This window comes from Piliocolobus tephrosceles, chromosome 16 (genome assembly GCF_002776525.5).
Source record: "Piliocolobus tephrosceles isolate RC106 chromosome 16, ASM277652v3, whole genome shotgun sequence".
Classification (NCBI taxonomy): domain Eukaryota; kingdom Metazoa; phylum Chordata; class Mammalia; order Primates; family Cercopithecidae; genus Piliocolobus; species Piliocolobus tephrosceles.
This window is the reverse complement of record NC_045449.1, coordinates 50971750-50992554: the sequence shown is the minus strand read 5'-3', so window position 1 is coordinate 50992554 and position 20805 is coordinate 50971750. Positions and strand designations below refer to the sequence as shown.

Here is a 20805-nt window from a genome sequence, read left to right as displayed (position 1 = left end):
GTCCCAGCTACTCGGGAGGCTGAGGCAGGAGAATGGCGTGAACCCGGGAGGCGGAGGTTGCAGTGAGCTGAGATCTGGCCACTGCACTCCAGCCTGGGCGACAGAGTGAGACTCCATCTCAAAAAAAAAAAAAAAAAGGAGAATAATCCAGGCTGGATGGGGCCTCCAAAGTCATTCCTCCAAAGTCATCCCCTCATTTTATAGGTGGGGAAACTGAGGCACAGAGAATGGATGAGTCTTTAAAAATTAGTGAGGAAAGAGGCAGAAGCAGAGCCAGAGCCATAAGCACGGTGGCTCACGCCTGTAATCCCAGCACTTTGGGAGGCCAAGGTGGGCGGATCACCTGAGGTCAGGAGTTCGAGACCAGTCTGGCCAACATGGTGAAACCCCGTCTCTACTAAAAATACAAAAATTAGCCCAGCATGGTGGTGGACGCCTATAATTCCAGCCTCTCAGGAGGCTGAGGCACGAGAATCACTTGAACCCGGGAGGCAGAGGTTACAGTAAGCTGAAATCATGTCACTGCACTCCAGCCTGGGTGACAGAGTGCGACTCTGTCTGTGAAAAAAAAAAGAAAATTAGCAAACACATCTAGGCCCAGAACCCAAGGATCCCAACTCCCAGCCCTGAGGCCCTCTGTCATCTCACTCCGGCTTCATCACTGAGCACCATTCCTACAGCCCCTGCCTGCATTTCCTGAGGCTAGGGGCCCCCATCTCTCCTGGTTGTAGGAGAGGGTAGTTGGGGGTGGAGAGTGGGGTGCTAGACCAGGCAGTAACCTGTGAGGCAGAGGAGCGACAGACCCCCATGGGCCCTGGTGGATGGCTGGTGGCCGGGCCCCTACCCTGTTGAACTGGGACCAGGACACGGACAGGCCGCTGTAGTCCTCCAGGTGGCTGCTGCTGTTGTTGAACAGTTTCTGCGCCAGGAACACAAGGTTCTCCTTGGTCAGGCCCCGGTTGCTCTGCACTTCGGCCTTGAATTTCATGTTGAGCGCCTCACACAGCTGTGGCCACAGCACTTTGTCAGGCACGGCAAATGGCACCCTTCCCTGAGAAGGAGAGAAGAGAGGGGAAAAGGTAGATTAAGGGAGTTGAAAATGTTCACACACACATGAGATACACAGACACTGAGAGACAGGGGAGACTGAAATAGATCCAGACAGGTGACACAAATGCAAGGGTAAGAAATGCGGCGGCTTTTATACACTAGCTTGCGCTGCAACCCCAGCCTGCAGGGAAGAAAGCCAATGCAGGGGGTGGGGGCACAGAGGACAGAGAGGAAGGACCCAAGCCATCTGCCAAAGGAGGATCCCAGACCAGGATCCAAAGACCAAACTCACAGACCTCACAGACCCCAGTCCAGGAACCTGGAACCCAGACAAGGCCATGGCCGAAGGCAGGCGCCCAGCACCCCAGCCCTTCTGGCCTTACCTCACCTCTGGGCTGGCCCTGGGGTGAGGAAGGACCACTCAGCAGGGGCCCAAGGGGTGGGGCAAGTCCTAGGGCCTGGGGAGGCTGGGGTAGGGCTCCCACGAGGACTCACCGGCTCAGCAAAGGCGTTGTCCCACAGCACGGTGGCCGTGGCATTGTGGTCCTGGCTGCCGTGGACGATGACAACCACAGGTAGGGAGAGAGTCTACAGGAGTCAGAGGAACCCAAGTTGATGGGGCGTGACCACCATGTGCCCTCTGCTTAGGCAACGTGCCCAATCTACTTTTATTTTTAATGTATTTTTTTTTTTTTTGATACGTTGTTTCACTCTTGTTGCCCAGGCTGGAGTGAAATGGTGCAATCTCGGTTCCCCACAACCTCTGCCTCCCAGGTTCAAGAGATTCTCCTGCCTCAGCTTCCCATGTAGCTGGGATTACAGGCGTGCATCATCACACCTGGCTAATTTTGTATTTTTAGTACAGACAGGGTTTTTCCATGTTGGTCAGGCTGGTCTCAAACCCCCGACCTCAGGTGATCCACCTGCCTTGGCATCCCAATGTGCTGGGATTACAGGCATGAGACACCACGTATGGCCGCAATCCACTTTATTTTTTTTGGAGACAGGGTGTCGCTCTGTCGCCCAGACTGGAGGGCAATGGTGCAATCACAGCTCACTGCAGCCTTGACCTCCTGGGCTCAAGTGATCCTCCTGCCTCAGCCTCCAGAATAGCTGGGAGTACAGGTGCATGCCACCATGCCTGACTTTTTTTTTTTTTTTTTTTTTGTAGATACAGGTTCTCACTATGCTGCCCAGGCTAGTCTTGAACTCCTGGACTCCAGCAATCCTCCCTCTTCTGCCTCCCAAAATGCTGGAATTACAGGTGAGAGCCACCACACCTGGTCCCAACCCACTTTCCTCACCCACAGTTCCAAACACAAACCCCTCCCAATAAAATGTAGGCACAAGCAAACAAACAAACCAATTTCTTCTTAGCCCATTGCCTACATTGTCTGGGTTAGTCCCAGATTATAACCTAGCAAACAGGTACCCAGAGTCAACGCAGGCTGTCCAATGGCAATGCGGCCAGGAGTCCCAGGGCAGGCCCCTCCACCTCCTGGGTGAACTGCAGCAGTTGGGGCGGAGGGCTGGGGGCCTCACCTTCACCTGGAACACAAGCTCATTGCTGCCAACACTGAACTGAGACTCAAACAGGACTGTGAACTTCTCCTCTGTCACGGACTCTGCACCCCGCCGGTCAGCACGCTTGATCCTCTTCAGTGACTGCAGGGTGGGAGGTGACAGGGGAACAGGGAGACGGCGGCTGCTTACAAGGACTCGGCTCTGGGCAGACCTGCCCTCTGAGGGTGGGCCCTGTCCTTACCATGTTCCTGAAGTGGGCGCTGAGGGTGCCCGTGGCTTGGTGGTACTCCATCACGCAGCAGTTGTTCAGGATCTCACCACTGCACTCGCTGCAATGGAGAGGGGAGTCCCAGCTCCACACAGGCCCCAGGCCAGAAGCATGGTCCTGTCCACACCTTGGGCTGGGGTCTTCACTCAGGTCAGCCCTGCCAAAAGCCCCTGCCCCATCCCCTGAGAGTATTTCTTGGCATCTTTCTGGGTTGACTTCTCCATCAACCTGCTGCCCAGCACCCAAGGCAAGGTCTCCAGTGGTGAGGTCTGGATCTATTATTAGAAATTCCTCAGATACCAAGATTGATGTGAGGGGCTTTGGGGACTTCCAGTAGCTTCTAATGCACTTAAGATAAAAACCACAACCACAGTCTATGAGTATCCTTATGTTCAACACCTACCTACCTCCCTGGCCTCACTGAATTCCTCTCCCCTGACTCAGGACATGCAAGCCCCATTGGCCCAGGCTGTCTGCTGAACATGCCAGGCTTGGACATTGGCCCTTGCTCTTCCTGTCACCCCAAACGCTCTTAGCCTTCTCCTCCTTCAGGTCTCAGCCCAGACAGCTCCCCAGAAAGGCCTTCCTGGACCACTTATCTGGTGAAGCTTACCAGGCTGACCTTCCCTCACCCCCGCCTTTAACATATCTCCAAGGCCAACAGATTGCTCTTTCTTCTTTTTTTGGAGACAGAAGTTTGCTCTTTTTGGCCAGGCTGGAGTGGCCAATGGTGCAATCTCGGCTCACTGCAACCTCCACCTCCCAGGTTCAAGTGATTCTACTGCCTCAGCCTCCCAAGTAGCTGGGATTACAGGCACGTGCAACCATACCTGGCTAATTTTTGTATTTTTAGTAGAGATTGGGTTTTGCCATGTTACCCACACTGGTTTCGAACTCCTGACCTCAAATGATCCTCCCACCTTGGCCTCCCAAAGTGCTGGGATTACAGGCGTGAGCCACCGCACCCAGCCTAGATTGCTCTGTCTTAACTTCTTTTCCAGTGTCTATCATTGGGGTGGCCCTGCCTGATCTTTTGAAGTGTATTTTCATCAGTCTCCCCAGCTGCAATGCAAGCTCAAAGGCAGTGAGAAGATCATTTGTCTTCATCTTCACCCCGGATCACATGGTAGGAAATCAGTAAAGTTTTTTTGTTTTTGTTTTTTTGTTTTGTTTTGAGACAGAGTCTTGCTCTTGTTGCCCAGGCTGGAGTGCAATGGTACGATCTTGGCTCACTGCAACCTCCAATTCCTGGGTTCGAGCAATTCTCCTACCTCAGCCTCCTGAGTAGCTGGGATTACAGGTGTCCACCACCACGCTGGGCTAATTTTTGTATTTTTAGTAGAGATGGGGTTTCACCATGTTGGTCAGGCAGGTCGTGAACTCCTGACCTCATGATCTGCCCGCCTCAGCCTCCCAAAGTGCTGGAATTACAGGCATGAGCCACTGCGCCTGGCTTTTTTTTTTTTTTGAAACAGAGCCTCGCTTTGTCGCTCAGGCTGGAGTGCAGTGGCACAATCTTGGCTCACTGCCACCTCTGCCTCCCGGGTTCTAGTGATTTTCTTGCCTCAGAGTAGTTGGTAGTTGGGACTAAAGGTCCAAGTAGCTGGAGCTACAGGTGTATGTCACCAAGCCCGGTTTGTATTTTAGTAAAGACAGGGTTTCACCACGTTGGCCAGGCTGGTCTCAAACTCCTGGCCTCAAGTGATCTGCCCACCTCCACCTCCCAAAGTGCTGGGATTATAGGCGTGAGCCACCTCACCCAGCCTCAGTAAACATTTTTAATTGGATGACAAGGGATGGGGCCATGTCTTCCACATCACTCATTCACTCACTCATTCATTCACCCCCTGCATACGTTGTGGGTGGCCTGCCCTCACACTGGACACTACCTCCCCACTCTGCCATACACAGCCTCTCTGTACTCTTCCCTCAGGACGCGGCACATGGGCTCTGCCTGAAAGTCCTCCCTCTCTGCTACTTGCCTCCCTATCACTAGCTCCCTCTAATTCCACCAGGAGCCTAAGACTGTCATTTCTTTACTCCTGCATCAAGACCCCCTTTCTCAGTGCCCTACATGTCCCCCTGCCACATGGCTACACCATCAGCATTTCCCAGCATCTGTTGCCTGCTCTGCTGGTCAAGGGGCTGGGCAAGGAGACAGCCCAGTTCTGTTGAGATCACAGTTTCGTCCTCGGTGCGTAGCACAGGTTCTAGAACACGGCTGCAATACCATACTTTGTGTGATTTTTTTGGAGACAGGGTCTCACTCTGTTGCCCAGGCTAGAATGCCATGGCGCAATCATACCTCACTGTAGTATCAAATTCCCAGGCTCAAGTGATCCTACCACCTCAGCCTCCTGAACAGCTGGGACTATAGGTGCGTGCACCACCATGCCCAGCTAATTTTAAAATTTTCTGTAGAGATGAGGGTCTCCCTATGTTGTCCAATTCAAACTTTTGGGCTCAAGTGATCCTCCCACCTTGGCCTCCCAAAGTGCTGGGATTACAGGGGTGAGCCACCGCATCTAGCCTAGCACCATGCTTGTTGCAGGAACGGAACGGGGAAGGTCTCTGAGTAGGAGGAGGGCAGTGTACCATCTGTCCAGATTTAATGATGGTTTGACATGATTGAATTTACAACGGTGTGAAGCAACACACTTTCAAGAGAAAGTGGTATGACAGTCTCTCACAATGCTGCACAGTGGCGGTGAGCCTCAGCTCTCTGGCAGCCACACCATCCCCAGGGTAAAGAACTGATACTCGGCTGGGCGTGGTGGCTCACACCTGTCAACGCAGCACTTTGGGAGGCTGAGATGGGAAGACTGCATGAGTCCAGGAGTTCGAGACCAGCCTGGGCAACATGGTAAACTAGGGGACAAGACATGGCTGGATGCAAGGACAAAGAGAGGGGGTGCAGGTCCCCCACACCTAAGTCTGGGCAGGGGAAGGGAGAGGCACAATTACTTGCGGGTGTTCTCGTTCTTGAGCAGAGACTTGGCCTGCTGCTCACTGATGATGGTGGCCTTCACCTGGGGCGGGTTCATGTGCACGTTCAGCTTCCCGCCCACCAGCAGGCGCACGGTGGCTGCAAACTTGGTCTGGGTCTTCAGGACCTGAGGAGGCTGCTTCTCGATGATGAATGTGCTGCAGGGGACACAGGGACAGACGTACGATGAGGGGTTGGCGCAGGGGAAAGGGCTCTCAGTCCTCCTGTGGTGGGGGTGGGGCTGCCTCCCGTGGGGCTCAGGAGGTGAAGAGCACGGGCACAGCCTCTGTTCCCGGGGAAGCCGTGAGAGTCCAGGGAGAGGATGGAGAGGGGAGTGAGATAACACAGCAGCCGGCATGGGCTGCGGCCCAAGGCCATCTCTTGCAGTGTCCACAGGAGAAACCGGGCAAGGGCGGCACCCAGCAGCCACAGCAACTGGAGACGGAGTGGGGAGGGATGAGAGGCACGAAGCGGATCTGCTGGTCTGGAAGGCACCTGCGGCCCCCCACACGCAGTCTGGAGCTGCCCCAAGCTCCTGGGCATGGCCAACAGGCAGCAGTCACCTGGTCACCAGGGCTGAGATGATGTCCGTGATGGTGGCGTTGACCTCAGCCAGCATCTCCTCCACTGGGCCAGGGATGGGCAGCTGCTGGCAGAGGTGCTCAGCCCTGCGGATCTGCTGCCGGTTCTGCCAGATGATCTCGGCCAACTTCTCACACCTGCACGGGAGTCCCAAGGCCAACAGGAGGACAATGGCTTCTCCGCACAGACGCCAGGTCCCAAGATACAGCCCCCCTCCCCCAGGAAGGCTCTGTGCTTTCACCACACCTCCCACCCTTGGGAAGAGCAGAGCTCCCTGCCTCCCAGAATTAGAAACGTACACAGGAGGGGCGACCCTGACTAGGCCCAAACAGCCCGAGCATCACCCCACACACCCGAGCTCTCTCCCACCCCCAGGACAGCAGCCCCCTTCCTGGGGGAGGTGCACAGGATGGGGGACCAAAGTCTGATTCAGGAACCAGGCCCCCTGGAGAAACAAGAGCTGTCCCAGGATGGAGGGGGCCTGCTGCAGGAGCCAGCACAGGAGGCAGAAGCAGCCAGGGTCCCCACCAGCCCCTCCTGCCATGCCCTCTGGCCGCCCCACACCATTACCAGGACTGTAGCACGTCCAGGCTGCCCTCGGGGGGCCCGCCGTTCCCGGCCAGCTGCTGCCGCCGCTTCCACTGGATCAGCTCGTCATCTAGGATGATGGTCTGTTGCTTCCGCAGCAGCTGCAGGGTCTTCTGGTGCTTCTCGGCCAGCTCCTGAGGGAAGGGAGGAGAGCAGCCCCTTCTGGGCTCCCAGAGAACACCGCAGGGCCTTGCTGGGACATGGCAGGGCAGGGCCGAGCTGCTCTGCCTCGCATGGCCCCCAGGAGAAAAGGCCTCCTGCCCTCCCAAGTTCTGCTCTCATCCGGGTCCCTCCCTTGGGTCCCCAGAGACTGACTTTATGGCACCTACGCCCAGGATAGGGCCAGGACCCCACTCACCACGCGGTACTGCTGCAGCGTCTGTGCCTCGCGCTGCAGCCACGCCTCCAGAGACACCTGCTTCTGCCGGAGGGCCGTCTCCCGGCTCAGACGCTCCTGGGGGCTCAGCTGGGCCAGTGGGCCAAACTGAGCTAGAGGAAGGGATAGGAAACCATGACCGTCACTTCCCAGTGTCCAACAGGAGGCCCAGGGAAGCGCACTCACCCGTTCTGGAGCCAGGTAAAACCCCCCATCTCTACTAAAAATACAAAAAATTAGCCGGGTGTGGTGGTGGGCACTGTAGTCTCAGCTACTAGGGAGGCTGAGGCAGGAAAATAGCGTGAACCCAGGAGATGGAGCTTGCAGTGAGCTGAGATCGCACCACTGCACTCCAGCCTGGGTGACACAAGCAAGACTCTGTCTCAAAAAATAAAAGTATCCATCATGTGGCCAGGTGTGGTGGCTCATGCGTGTAATCCCAGCACTTTGGGAGGCTGAGGCAGGCAGATCACTTGAGGTCAAGAGTTCGAGACCAGTCTGGCCAACATGGCAAGACCCTGTCTCTACTAAAAATACAAAAATTAGCTGGGCATGGTGGTGCATGCCTGTAATCCCAGCTACTTAGGAGGCCCAGGCAGGAGAACTACTTGAACCTGGGGGGTAAAGGTTGCAGTGAGCCGAGAGCACCACTGCATTCCAGCCAAGGAGACAGAGCAAGGCTGCATCTCAAAAAAAAAAAAAAAACAAAAAGTATCCATTATAAAATACGTAAGACACAGGGAATGTGGAACACAGGAGCACCTGTGTATCAATAACCCAGCCTAAGAATCTAGACATGTCCACAGTTACAGCCACCACCAAGCAGGCCCACCCCACCCTCCCAACAACAGCCCCTCTCCACCACGCTGGGACTATTAATCCCTTCCCATCACCTTCTCAACAGCCCAGCATCCTTGCTTGAGCTGAGTCAGAAGATGCGCGCATCAGCATGTCTCAGTCGAGTTCCTGGCTGGCCCCTGAGGGTCATGTCACCCTGACCCCAGCCCTGTCCCATGGGATGCACAAGCTGGGACAGACAAAAGCAACTCTATGTAGCCAGGAACAGCCCAGAGCTAGAACTCAGAAATATGGCTCCAATCTCACTGCAGGTATCGAGCAGGAAGAGGATCATCCAGGCACAGACGGATCCGAGGCGTCTCTATGGCTACCTCGGGAATCCTGCCCAGCCACAGGGAGGGTGGTGGTGATCCCAACACCTGGGCCCAGCCTTCCTATGCAAGGGACCCACTTAGGTCTCTCCTGGAAATTTGCAGAAGCTTTTGGGAAGGAGGCCAGGGAGACAGGAAGCAATTTCCCTACTCCACTGGAGGTAGCTGAGCCTTCCCTGGCAAAAGCAGATCAACAGTCTGTGTTTCTGCTGAGTGAACTTGACAAATGGGACTGAGAAGACACTGAATGATGGATCCAAACCCAACCTGAATCCAAACCTAATACACCACTACGCACAGGAAACAGAAAAGCCAGGCATGGGATCAGAAATACTGTCAACAGTCTAAGGACTTGGGTAGGAATAACAGCCCCAAATCTTCCGTTTCCATTTTCAGAAGGAGCTGCCCTTCTTCTGGGGTCAGTCTGGGATAGATTCAGATGAGGGGAAGTTCTCTTAGAATTATCCTGCCAGGGCTGGGTGCGGTGGCTCACGCCTGTAATCCCAGCACTTTGGGAGGCCGAGGCAGGCGGATCACGAGGTCAGGAGATTGAGACCATCCTGGCTAACATGGTGAAACCCCGTCTCTACTAAAAATGCATAAGATTAGCAGGGCATGGTGGCAGGCCCCTGCAGTCCCAGCTACTCGGGAGGCTGAGGCAGGAGAATGGCGTGAACCCAGGAGGCGGAGCTTGCAGTGAGCCCAGATCGCACCACTGCACTCCAGCCTGGGCGACTGAGTGAGACTCCGTCTCAAAAAAAAAAAAAAAAAAAGAATTATCCTGCCAGTATTGGCTGGGCGCAGTGGCTCACGCCAATAATCCTAGCACTTTGGGAGGCTGAGGCGGGCAGATCGCTTGAGGCCAGAGGTTGAGACCAGCCTGGCCAACACGGCAAAACCCTGTATCTACTAAAACTAAAAAAAAAAAAAATAGCCAGGCGTGGTGGTGCATGTCTGTAGTCCTAGTTACTCAGGAGGGTGAGGCATGAGAATAGTTTGAACGTGAGAGGCAGAGGTCGCAGTGAGCTGAGATCATGCCACTGCACTCCAGCGTGGGCAATAATAAATAAATAAATATTCAGAATTATCCTGCAAGTATTTACATAATAGCTACAACATTCAGGCACTGGGCTGGTCTCAGTGTACACAAAGCACTGACACTGCAGGGTTAGGAAGAGAGCTTAAATAGTTACAATAGAATTCTAAAAAAAATTAGCTGGGCGTGGTGGCCTGCACCTGTAGTCCCAGCTACTCGGGAGACTGAGGCACGAGAATTGCTTGAACCTGGGAGGCAGAGGCTGCAGTGAGCCGAAATCATGCCACTGTGCTCCAGCCTGGGTGACAGAGCAAGACTGTCTCAAAAAAAAAAGAAGAGAAGAGAAGAAAGGTCTAAAATCAATGACTTAAGGTCTACCTTAAGAAACCAGATTAAAAAGAGTAAAGGAAAAAGCAGTTTGACACCCCTTGTTCTCACTAAGAAGGAGTGGTACATTTCTGGGATCAGTCTGAAATGGGACATATTAATAGATGGACCACGTCCCATGACTCCTCAAATTGTACCTGGGGTTAATTTCTTCCAAGCTAATTCGATTTTTTGATTTCCCTATATCTTTTTCATGGGAGCCATTGGCAAACTATAGACCTAGGACACATGAGAATTTTCTACTGTCACCTCTTCTCCCAGGCCCACATCCTATCCGTGAGGCGCAAGAAGGCCCACTCTAGAAGTTCCACCTCTCCCAGCCCGGTTCAACCAGAAGACTTCCGATCCAAGTCCTCCCTCTGGTTAGGGAGCACTGTTCATATTTACCTATTTATGTAGATATTTACAGAATATATACCATTAAGGAGAGAATATTGGTTAATAAAGTATAGGAATTTTATGATATATCTCTAGCTGAGATCCAGTTCTGTAACTTACAGACAACCTAGGCCAAGTTACTTGTTCTCTTTCAACCTCACTTTTACCAAAGGAAAGATAACACAACTGTTCACTTCATAGGCTTGTTGAAAGGGTTGAATTAAATAATGTGTGCCAAGTGTGACCCACGGCAGGGGCTCAGTCACCGGGAGCCATTGCTTCTACCAGGCTTTGGGCAAAGTGCTGAGGAGATGGACACTGACCAAGCCCTACCCTCTAGGAGCCCATAGAATGTTCCTCACTCCCACCCTCAGGATGCACACTGTGCCTCCACCGCGCCTCACCTTGGATCCTCAGGCTCTCCTGGTACTGGATGATGAAGTACTCCTGAGTCTGCTGCAGCTTCTTCAGCTCATTCTCTGTGTCCTGCGTGACCAGTCGCAGCTCCTCAAACGTCTGGTTGATCTGAAGGTGTTTCTGGGACATGGCGTCAACTAGGATCCCAGCCGGAGAACTGCACTGGAGACAGACGGAGTGGAAATAACTCGGGGAAAAGAGGATGGGAGAAGACCACAGGCATTAGGAAACACCAATACTACAGACTCCACACCCCAAACTAGGGCAAGAAAGGAGGGTCATTTGCATCAGAAGGAGTCATTTGCCAGAATTGGGATAGAAAAGGGAAAGACAGAGGAGAAACAGGTGACTGGTAGATAACAGCAGATAACGGCACCTTCAAAGTACAAATGTCTATGTCAGAGCTGCCTCCACCAGAGTATACAAACAGGGGCCATCTAACTTCCCTCCCAGGGACTAGAACTCAACATGTCCCAGGTTTCACCTGGGTTTTCCCACTAATGATGATGACCCCTCGCTCTACATTTATTTGCTGACCCAATGCCGTGGACTGCAGTAGATCCTAGGGACATAGGGAGGAACAGGGCTGTGTGAACACACATCATCTCACTTAAGACCCCCTTGTGATCGAAGGAAGAGGAAAGAGGCCGAACTTCCCACAGGCATCCTGGAGATCCCGAAATGAAGTTAGGGGAGAGGCATCAACAAGCTCTCCCTGGATCTAGCCATTCCTTCAGCACATTCAGGAGAATCGCCTGAACCCAGGAGTGGGATGTTGCAGTGAGTCGAGATTGCACCACTGCACTCCAGCCTGGGCAACACAGCGAGACTCCATCTCACACACACACACACACACACACATACAGAGAGAGTAGGGTAGAAACCAGGTCACAAAGGAAGGAAGCGCATGGCTGAAGGGGACCAAGTCCTCAGAGCCTTTCCAATGAACTGTTCTCAGAATAAAATCCAAACCCTTTCCCATGGTGTCTGCTGGCCATAGCCCTGCCTACCTCCATCTCCAGCTCCCTGGGAATGTGTGCTTTCTGTTTCTGCTCCTTGAACACACAGGCATGTTCCTGCCCTGGGGCCCTTGCACTTATTGTTCCAACGGTCTGGAACATTCTGGTATCAGATCCTCCTGCCAGGGCTGGGGTGCAGTGGCTCATGCCTGTAATCCCAGCTGGTACCGTTGCAGAGGGGTCATCTCTGATGAGCCAATTCACAGTAGTGCTGTTCCTATCTGAAAGTGTGTTATTCTTGTATTTGCTTACGTGTTTCTGTCTGTCTCCCTGCATAAGGTTGTGAGGTTCCCAGGGGCTAGGACCTTGTCTTTCCTGTGTACTACAGAATCCACAAGGCCTAGAACGCCAGCGGTGTTCAGGAACAGCTTTATGGCTGGAGGAAGGAATGAGCTGCCAGACCATGACAACACCAGCACCGTGGACATGGATTTGTCAATGAGGCTGAAGTCATTTTTAGGTTTGCATGTAGCTCTGTGATGGCAACAGGTCAGGGACATGGGGCTGTGCTGGAAGACCCTTTGTGACCTGGTTTCTAACCCCTCTCTCTCTTTTTTTTTTTTTGAAACAGAGTCTCGCTCTGTTGTCCAGGCTGGAGTGCAGTGGTGCAATCTTGGGTCACTGCAACATCCCCCTCCTGGGTTCAAGCGATTCTCCTGCCTCAGCCTCCCGAGTAGCTAGGACTATAGGTGCCCGCCACCATGCCTAGCTCATTTTTGTATTTTTTAGTAGAGACCAGGTTTCACCATGTTGGCCAGGCTGGTCTCAAACTTCTGACCTCAGGTGATCTGCCTGCCTCAGCCTCCCAAAGTGCTGGGATTACAGGTGTGAGCCACTACGCCTGGGTGTCTCTATTTTTATCCATGGCAACCCCCTACTTGGTTCTTTCTCCCCAGTTACACTGACCAATTACAAGTCTTCCAACGTGATAAGAAGATTCACGCCCTCCTGCTCTCACAGCTGCTGTCTTTTCACTAGAAAATTCATCCCTCCTCTCCTGCCTTTCTCCACTGTAGTTCAGACATGCCTGTCCTCAGGACGCTCCCCTGCCAGCCTGCCCCAATCTGAGTTGGGTGCTTTTTCCACGTAGGCCCGCTTAGCACTCAGCTCATCTCTAGAGAATCCATTGCTGCCAGAATTCCTTCCAGGCAGGAACCAGGGCTTTATGTGTTTCTCTGATGATAGCCCAGCATCAGATGTACTGTAAGACCTCAATAAATGCCTACTGAGTACATCCTGAAATCGTGTCCACAACAATAAATAAATAATAGGCCGGGCACAGTGGCTCATGCCTGTAATCCCAGCACTTCGGGAGGCCGAGGCAGGTGGATCACTTGAAGTCAGGAATTCGAGACCAGCCTGGCCAACAGGGTGAAACCCTGTCTCTACTAAAAATACAAAAAGTAGCCGGGCATGGTGGTGGGTCCCTTTAATCCTAACTACTCCAGAGACTGAGGCATGAGAATCTCTTGAACTCAAGGGGCGTAGGTTGCAGTGAGCCAAGATCACGCCACTGCTCTCCAGCCTGGATGATAGAGTAAGACTCAGTCTCAAAAATAAACAAACAAATAAATAAATAAATAATATTACCTTTGCTCTGGTCACTGTTCTAAGATTTCTAACTGTTACGTCATGTTGTGAAATTCATTTTGCTCTATTGCAGATAGTAGAGCACTGTGCCATTGTCCATGTAGATGCCCAGTGCTCTTATTATTTCAGAACTGGGGAGATGCATCCCCGTTACCCCTCCCAGGGCCTCACTTCTCTAAGCCTGCCTGTGTTAGTTCTTCTGACACAGATAGGTATGATTGCTATCTCCATTTTACAAGAGTAGGAACAGGCCGGGCACGCTGGCTCACGCCTGTAATCCCAGCGCTTTGGGAGGCTGAGGCGGGTGGATCACGAGGTCAGGAGTTCAAGGCCAGCCTGGCCAACATGGTGAAACCTTGTCTCTACTAAAAGTACAAAAAAATTAGCTGGGCATGGTGGTGGGCACCTGTAATCCCAGCTACTCGGGAGGCTGAGGCAAGAGAATTGCTTGAACTTCGGAGGCGGAGGTTGCAGTGAGCAGAGATCGTGTCACTGCACTCCAGCCTGGGCAACAGAGCAAGACTCCGTCTCAGGGGGAAAAAAGAGCAGTAGGGGCCGGGCACGGTGGCTCACACCTGTAATCCCACTACTTTGGGAGGCCAAGGTGGGTGGATCACGAGGTCAGGAGATCAAGACCATCCTGGCTAACACAGTGAAACCCCATCTCTACTAACAATACAAAAAATTAACCGGGCATGGTGGTGGGCACCTGTAGTCCCAGCTACTTGGGAGGCTGAGGCAGGAGAATGGCGTGAACCTGGAAGGCGGAGCTTGCAGTGAGCTGAGATCCAGCCTGGGTGACAGAGCAAGACTCTGTCAAAGAAAGAAAGAAAGGAAGGAAGGAAGGAAGGAAGGAAGGAAGGAAGGAAGGAAGGAAGGAAAGAAGGACAGACAGTAGGAACAGAGGTTCAGAGAGATTAAGCAACTTGCTCAAGTCACACAGCTAGTAAGTGGTAGAGCCAGGGACTGGACCCAGGGGGTCACTCCACCACGGCGTGCAATGCTGCCACCTCTCACACTTGCCCACGTCCCTCATCTTCTTGGTGCTCTCCTCGTGCTGCTGTTTTCTATGAACACAGTTGTTTCTGGAGAGAAAGGCATATGGAAGGACTTCTCAACACCCCTCCCCATCCCCAAGGGACACTCACGTTGTTGGCTTCTCGGACCAGCCTCTGTTCATTGTACAGAATGTGCCGGATGCAGCGGACCAGCTCCATGGGGCAGCGGTCATACGTGTTCTGAAAGAATCCAACAGCAGCCTCCAGCAGCCAACCTCTGCTCCAGCCATGCCAGTCCCATGCCATGCCCAGCCCTTCCTCTCCTTCAGCCTCTGCCTTAGCTTTTCCCAGGGAGCCTCCCAGACACCTCTATCTGTCCATTCCTCATCCTCATCTTCCCCTCCAACATCTTCATATCTGGTTTGGAGTGAATTAAAAACCCACAGTTTATAAAGCACTTTCCCTTTTTTTTTTGAGACGGAGTTTTGCTCTTGTTGCCCAGGCTAAAGGTGCAAAGGCGTGATCTCAGTTCACCGCAACCTCTGCCTCCTGAGTTCAAGCGATTCTCCTGCCTCAGCCTCCCAAGTAGCTGGAATTACAAGCATGCACCACCATGCCCAGCTAATTTTGTATTTTTAGTAGAGGCGGGGTTTCTCCACATTGGTCAGGCTGAACTCCCGACCTCAGGTGGCCCACCTGCCTCGGCCTCCCAAAGTGCTGGGATTACAGGTGTGAGCCATTGCGCCCGGTCTTATGAAGCACTTTCAATGTACCATCTCTTTTGACTCTAACCCAGGGGTCCCCAACCCCTGGGCCATGAACTGGTACAGGTCCGTGGCCTGTTAGGAACTAGACCACACAGCAGGAGGTGAGTGGCAGTGAGCAAACAAGTGACACTTCATCTGATTTACAGCTGCTGCCTATTGCTCGCATTACAGCCTTAACTCCACTTCCTGTCAGATCAGCAGTGGCACTGGATTCCCATAGGAATGCTAACCCTATTGTGAACTGCGCGTGCGAGGGATCTAGGTTATGTACTTCTTATGAGAATCTAATGCCTGATGATCTATCACTGTCTCCCATCACCCCCAGATGGGACTGTCTAGTTGCAGGAAAACAAGCTCAGGGCTCCCACTGATCCTACATTGTGGTGAGTTGTATAATTATTTCATTACATAGTACAATGTAATAATAATAGAAATAAAGTGCACAATAAATGTAATGCCCTTCAATCATCCCCAAACCACCTCCCTGCCCAATCCTGGTCCATGGAAAAATTGTCTTCCCTGAAACCGGTCTCTGGTGCCAAAAAGTGGTGGGGGACCACTGCACTAACAGCATGGAAACCCTAGGACATAAGAAACTATAATCCCCATTTCACAGATGAGAAAACTGATACTGAGAGACATTATGTACTTGTCCAGATGCAACCAAGTGAGAGAGCAGATGACTCCAGACTCAGGGCATCTGATGCCAAGGTCAAGGTACTTCCCACCACCCTGCCCCTGGCCTCCTATGTTGGTTCCCCTCAGGTTTCTCCTATTTTTCCCCTCTTCTGGGATGAACTTGTATTTCCCTGGCACCCTGCTGTCTGGATTGAAGGGCTCTCTAGGAAACATAAGTGAGTTCTAATAAATGCTTGACTATGATCACTACCCACACCCCTTTCCTGCTTCCACAAAAACTCCCTCTCTTCCTCCATACCCCTACTCCTCAAGTAAAGAAGAAGCTACATCTTATTTCTAAACCCTCAATTCAAAGCCCTTGTGTCCAGCTCTTGTCTCTGGGACAGCTCCTCTCTCACCTTGAAAAAAGCCCAAGAGGGAGGTCTGGTTGCCTCATTTCTAGAGTGCTGGTCTTCCCTTCTCCAACACAGGAATCCTGACTCAGTCTCCCTTCATCCCTTCTGCTTCCTCCACAAGGCCAGTTCAGCCATCTCCCTCCGTTGGCAACAAACACCTCCCACCCTTGCTTTGCAATATGCTAAAGAAATCCGACAGGTCTAATTTAGAAAGAGGGGGTGGGGGAAATCAAAGAAAACTTCCCAATCAGTTCGTGGTCACATGGTGAGTCAGTGGCCAGGCCAGGAAAAAACCCAGGGGTTCTGATGCTGGAACAAGATGATGCTGCCTCCCCGTAGGTGGCCCAGAGCCCACACCCACCTGGAGCTGCGTGGCGTAGTGCCCCAGCTTGATCTTCAGTAAAAACCCATCTTCCCCCACCTGGTGCTCCGCCTTCTTCTGCAGCTCCTGCACCAGGCCCTCCAGGAGCTGGGTGGCTTGGGCTCTGTCCTGGGGATTGTCCAAGTCAATGGCATCCCTTGGGGCGGGGCAGGAGAGAAAAATCTACTGTGGCACCTCCTTGGGCAAGGAGGTCAGAGACCCAGAATAAAGTGGAAACCCCAGGCTCATGACCGAGGGCACTCCAGGGCCCACAAGGCTTGTTCCCAGCAGCTCCACAGACATCAGAGTCTAAAACCATTCTCTGTCCTCCCAGGCTTCCCCTTTCACTGGGACACCACCCCTTCCGCACAGAGAAGGACAGGCAGGACCAGAGTCACACCAAACCACCATGAGTAGAACTAAAGGCCAAAGGGCCTGGATGGTAGGGACCCTCTGAGGAGGGGCAGGGCGGGATGTGCCTACCATGGCTGGCTCTCAATCCACTGGGCCAAGTAGTGACGGACCTCGATGGGGAAGTGCTGGCCGTACAGCACCTGCATCTGGCGCAGCGCATCTCCCTGCAGCTGCTGGGCCTGGATCCAGCCCGCCATGGCCTTTCACCTAGGGCGAGCCGAGCGCTGAAGCCCTCTCCTCTGCAGAGGCCAAGGAACCAGGCCTGCCCCTGGCCCTGCCATGCCTACCTATCCCTGGACCGCGGTCAGGCCAGGCCCCTCCCCACCCACAGACAGCTTTCTTGTTCGGGAACAGAGATGGTGAGCAGGGGAGGGCAGCCCATCCCCTCCAACGAGGAACCCGCTGAAGAGGAGGAGAAGGTGCTCTGCAGAAGCAGGTGCCCTCCCCGTCTTCCTCTCCCCTTGCCCCACCGGAGCTTCCCCAGTGGGGGGTACGGCTAGAAACTGAAAGAGAAACTTGAAGGCGGGAGGCCCACAGGCCCTCTGGAGAGGGCTGCAAGGATCCCCCCAGCCCGCCTAGGGTCCAGTTTCTGGGAAAGGGAGATATTACATCCCGAAGTTAGGCCAGCGCCGACGGCTCCCGCTCGACGGCTAGGGCTTTTCCGGCACGTGGCTGGGGCTGTCCAGGAGAGAAGGCTGGGGACTTGGGCGCTCCCCTTTTCAGCTGCTCCCCCAGCTGTGCACTAGTGTCTCCCCGGGTCCAGCCCGACAGTGCTCCCTCTATGAGGCGTGCCAGGACAGCGCCCTCCCTGGCCACCGCCCTTCATCCCCGACCCCTGTCCCCACGTACCCCCGTCCCTCTTCCCTGGTCGGCGCTGTGCCAACTCCCTCGCGGTGCCGGGGACTGATCCCCGCGCTCCGCCCGGCCGTCGGGCTCCGGGTGTCGGAGGTGCAGGGGCGGCAGTCGAGTGTCCCCTCTCTGCACGTCGCCCAGGACGCACCACTGGGCCACCCACCTGGTGGGGCCGCGCCGTCTGGCAGCCGGGCTGGCTCTGCGCCCCGCGGCTCTCGCTCCCGGCCGGGGCTCCTTGCGGCGGCGGCAGCGGCGGCTGTTACTACAGGAAGGAGCGGAGAGCAGCGATTTCCTCCTCAAAGGTCAGCTGCCTGCGATAGACCATACACAGCTCGCGAGCCCGCGCCAGCACCCCTCCCAGCCCCGCTCGCTCCCTCCCTGCCTCCGCCCTCGGTCGCCGGCTCCCCTGCGAGTGCGCAACAGCGGCGGCCGTTCCGGCGGGCGGCAAGGCGGGGCGGCGCCGGGCGTGGGGGCTGCCCCGACGGCGGGGTCCCCCGGGAGTCCCAGCCGGCCCTCGGCTGCGGCTCCGAGGGAGCGTCCCGGAACCGGGGCGGGTCAGAATAGCCGGGGGAATGTGGTTGGTGGGGGGTGCTGGGAAATCCCAGGCTCTGGAAATCCCAAACCTGGGCCTCAGTTTTCTCATCTGCAAAAAGGGAGGAGGGAAGGGTGGACCAATTGGCGATGCCTTCCAGCTCTGACGCGTGCCATCTTTTGAGCCCCTAGATTAAAACACAAATGTGTGGGGGGTGTGCGCGCGCGCGTGTGTGCGCGTGTGTGTCTTGGGGGCCACAGGTTTTGTGACCTCAGAGGCAAAACTGTAGGGAGGCTAGAGAAGCCCACCACCGCAGCACCTCCCTCCTTCTTTTACTCCCGCCGTCTAAACTCAACCCTGACAGAGGAACTGGAAAGAACCTTGGCAGTCATGTGTTTCAGCCCTCCCCCTCTCCATAATTTGCAGGTAAGAAGTGGAAGTCCAGAGAGGGGAAGGGGCTTGCCCAGGGCCACCCAGGGCCACACAGTGGGCACGTGGCCTCACCAGCCTACTGTGATCCATAAACTAACCAAAGCCCCCGTTCACCCAGGCTAGTTATTTATGAGGCTGTTTCTACCTTCAGAAAAGTCCAGGAAGGGAAGGTCTTGAGTCCTCCCAACTTCGAAACTGCCTACAGGTCTTGCCACAGCAGTGAACATCCTGTCTACAGCCTCAGTCCCCCTCTCCAAGAGGCCCCTTCCCACGAGGCCCAAGGGGTTTGGTAAGGTCGGGCTGGGCGCCTTCCATCCCCTTTGCCCAGCTTCCCTCTCCTCTGGGCCTCCCCTCTGCCTGGCAGCGGGTTGGCAGCACCAGAGGAGGGGCCAGCCCAGCTGCCCACTCACAGCACAGCTGAGCCAAGACTGCATGTCCTGGGCTGGGGGTGGGGGGCGGGTGCATTCTCATCTGCCTCCCCATCTGCTTCTCAGAGCTGCCCTTTTCTCTCCATTCCCACTCTCTCTTCTTGCCCCTTACTACCTCTCCCAGTTTCATTCTTTTAACTTCAGAGGAAAAAAAAAAGAACTTTAAAGCTGCAGAAACCAAAATGTCTGGGTTCTCCCCACCTTCCCTGTGTGGTCACAGTGTCTTAGTTGGCAGGATCACGAGGAAAGGAATTGAAAACTCTAAGGGGGTGCATGGAGGATGTAGGGAAGCCTTGCTTCCCAGATACTCTGCAGGGGGCCCCAGGGAGGAGGAAGTATAGCCCCTCTCCTCTCCTTTCCCACTCTGAGCAATGGATTTGGCAGGGGAGGGTCAGACACAGAGCTAGGGGATCACCTGGAATGAAAGCCAAGTGCCACAGCTGGAAATGACCATAAAGATGATTTACAAGTGGAAAAACAAAGGCCAGAGAGGGGAAGTGACTTTGCCACTGTCACACAGCCTGTCGGTGGCTGGATACAAACCCACTGTCACATTTGGTTGGGTCCCACTTGGCACCTGTGCCCTCCAGCAATTCCCTTCAGGGAGGTGTGGAAGTCAGTTGATGGGAGCAGATTCCTCAGGTTTTCAAGTCCTCTCGGCCAGGTCTGGAGGGCAGAGGGCCACCCTTGCCATGTACTGACATCTGGGCACCTGATGGGGTGGGGGTGCCTGCTTAAGAGAGGGGGTCCTGCTTGCTCTCTTCCAGGCAGCCACCTCTCTAGACTCCTCCTCCAGGGCCTGCAGAAGCCTGTTGCTCCAGCAGGCAGCCCCACCCACCAAACATCTGTCTTGGTTGGGCTGGGCTTGGCTTTAGTGTGGGTAGTCCTAGGTCCTAAAAAGCTAGCATTGAGATGCCAGAGAACAGAACGGGAAGGATGGGCCTAAAAGGGTGTGTGGCTGTGTTTTCAGAGCCCTCCCATGCCACCCACCCTGACCCTGTGCCCAGTGGCTGTGCCCTTGGTTGACAGTCTCCTCATTTGGTCTCTGACTGTAAGGCCCCGAATATCTGTGTCTTTCATTGCATATTTCCCCCTCTGGCTATTTTTTTTTTTTTTTTTTTTTGAGATGGAGTTTCGCTCTTGTTGCCCAGGCTGGAGTGCAATGGCTCGATCTCGGCTCACAGCAACCTCAGCCTCCCAGGTTCAAGCGATTCTCCTGCCTCAGCCTCCCGAGTAGCTGGGATTACAGGCATATGCCACCACTCCTGGCTAATTTTGTATTTTTAATTTTGTATTTTTAGTAGAGGCAGGGTATCTCCATGTTGGTCAGGCTGGTCTTGAACTCCCAACCTCAGGCGACCCGCCCGCCTCGGCCTCCCAAAGTGCTGGGATTACAGACATCAGCTACTGCGCCCAGCCCCTCCTCTGGCTTTTATTCTCTCTGTGTCTCTCCCTGTCTCATTAGGTCTCCATCTAGTTCTCTGATTCTGTCTAGGTTTCTCTCCATTTCTTTGTGCCTGTTCTCCCTTTGAGATGCAGTGGGGAGGAGGAGGAGCTGTGGAACTTTCCCAGGATGGGCAAAGGGCACCTAAGGGAGTAGAGGGAAGGATGTCAGAG

General features: G+C 54.1%; 1 protein-coding gene across 2 annotated transcripts in view; it reads right to left on the bottom strand.

Moving 5' to 3' along the window:
• The window catches only part of STAT5A (signal transducer and activator of transcription 5A), a 23843-nt gene extending 4854 nt beyond the window's left edge, over positions 1 to 18989 (bottom strand). Inside the window, exons 1-14 of one of the 2 annotated variants that reach the window (XM_023204086.1) lie at positions 18906 to 18989; positions 17960 to 18515; positions 17014 to 17151; positions 16531 to 16687; positions 14519 to 14608; positions 10749 to 10923; positions 7357 to 7487; positions 6981 to 7132; positions 6392 to 6547; positions 5807 to 5986; positions 2816 to 2903; positions 2593 to 2715; positions 1546 to 1638; positions 845 to 1051 (exon numbers count right to left, since the gene is read on the bottom strand). In XM_023204086.1, the coding sequence (XP_023059854.1) occupies positions 845 to 1051; positions 1546 to 1638; positions 2593 to 2715; positions 2816 to 2903; positions 5807 to 5986; positions 6392 to 6547; positions 6981 to 7132; positions 7357 to 7487; positions 10749 to 10923; positions 14519 to 14608; positions 16531 to 16687; positions 17014 to 17141 (1680 nt within the window). In that variant the 5' untranslated portion in view covers positions 17142 to 17151; positions 17960 to 18515; positions 18906 to 18989. Of the gene's footprint in view, positions 1 to 844; positions 1052 to 1545; positions 1639 to 2592; positions 2716 to 2815; positions 2904 to 5806; positions 5987 to 6391; positions 6548 to 6980; positions 7133 to 7356; positions 7488 to 10748; positions 10924 to 14518; positions 14609 to 16530; positions 16688 to 17013; positions 17152 to 17793; positions 18516 to 18905 lie in introns of those variants that run through there. The other variant, XM_023204087.2, reaches the window with a different exon arrangement.
• Between the last annotated feature and the right edge of the window lie 1816 nt (positions 18990 to 20805).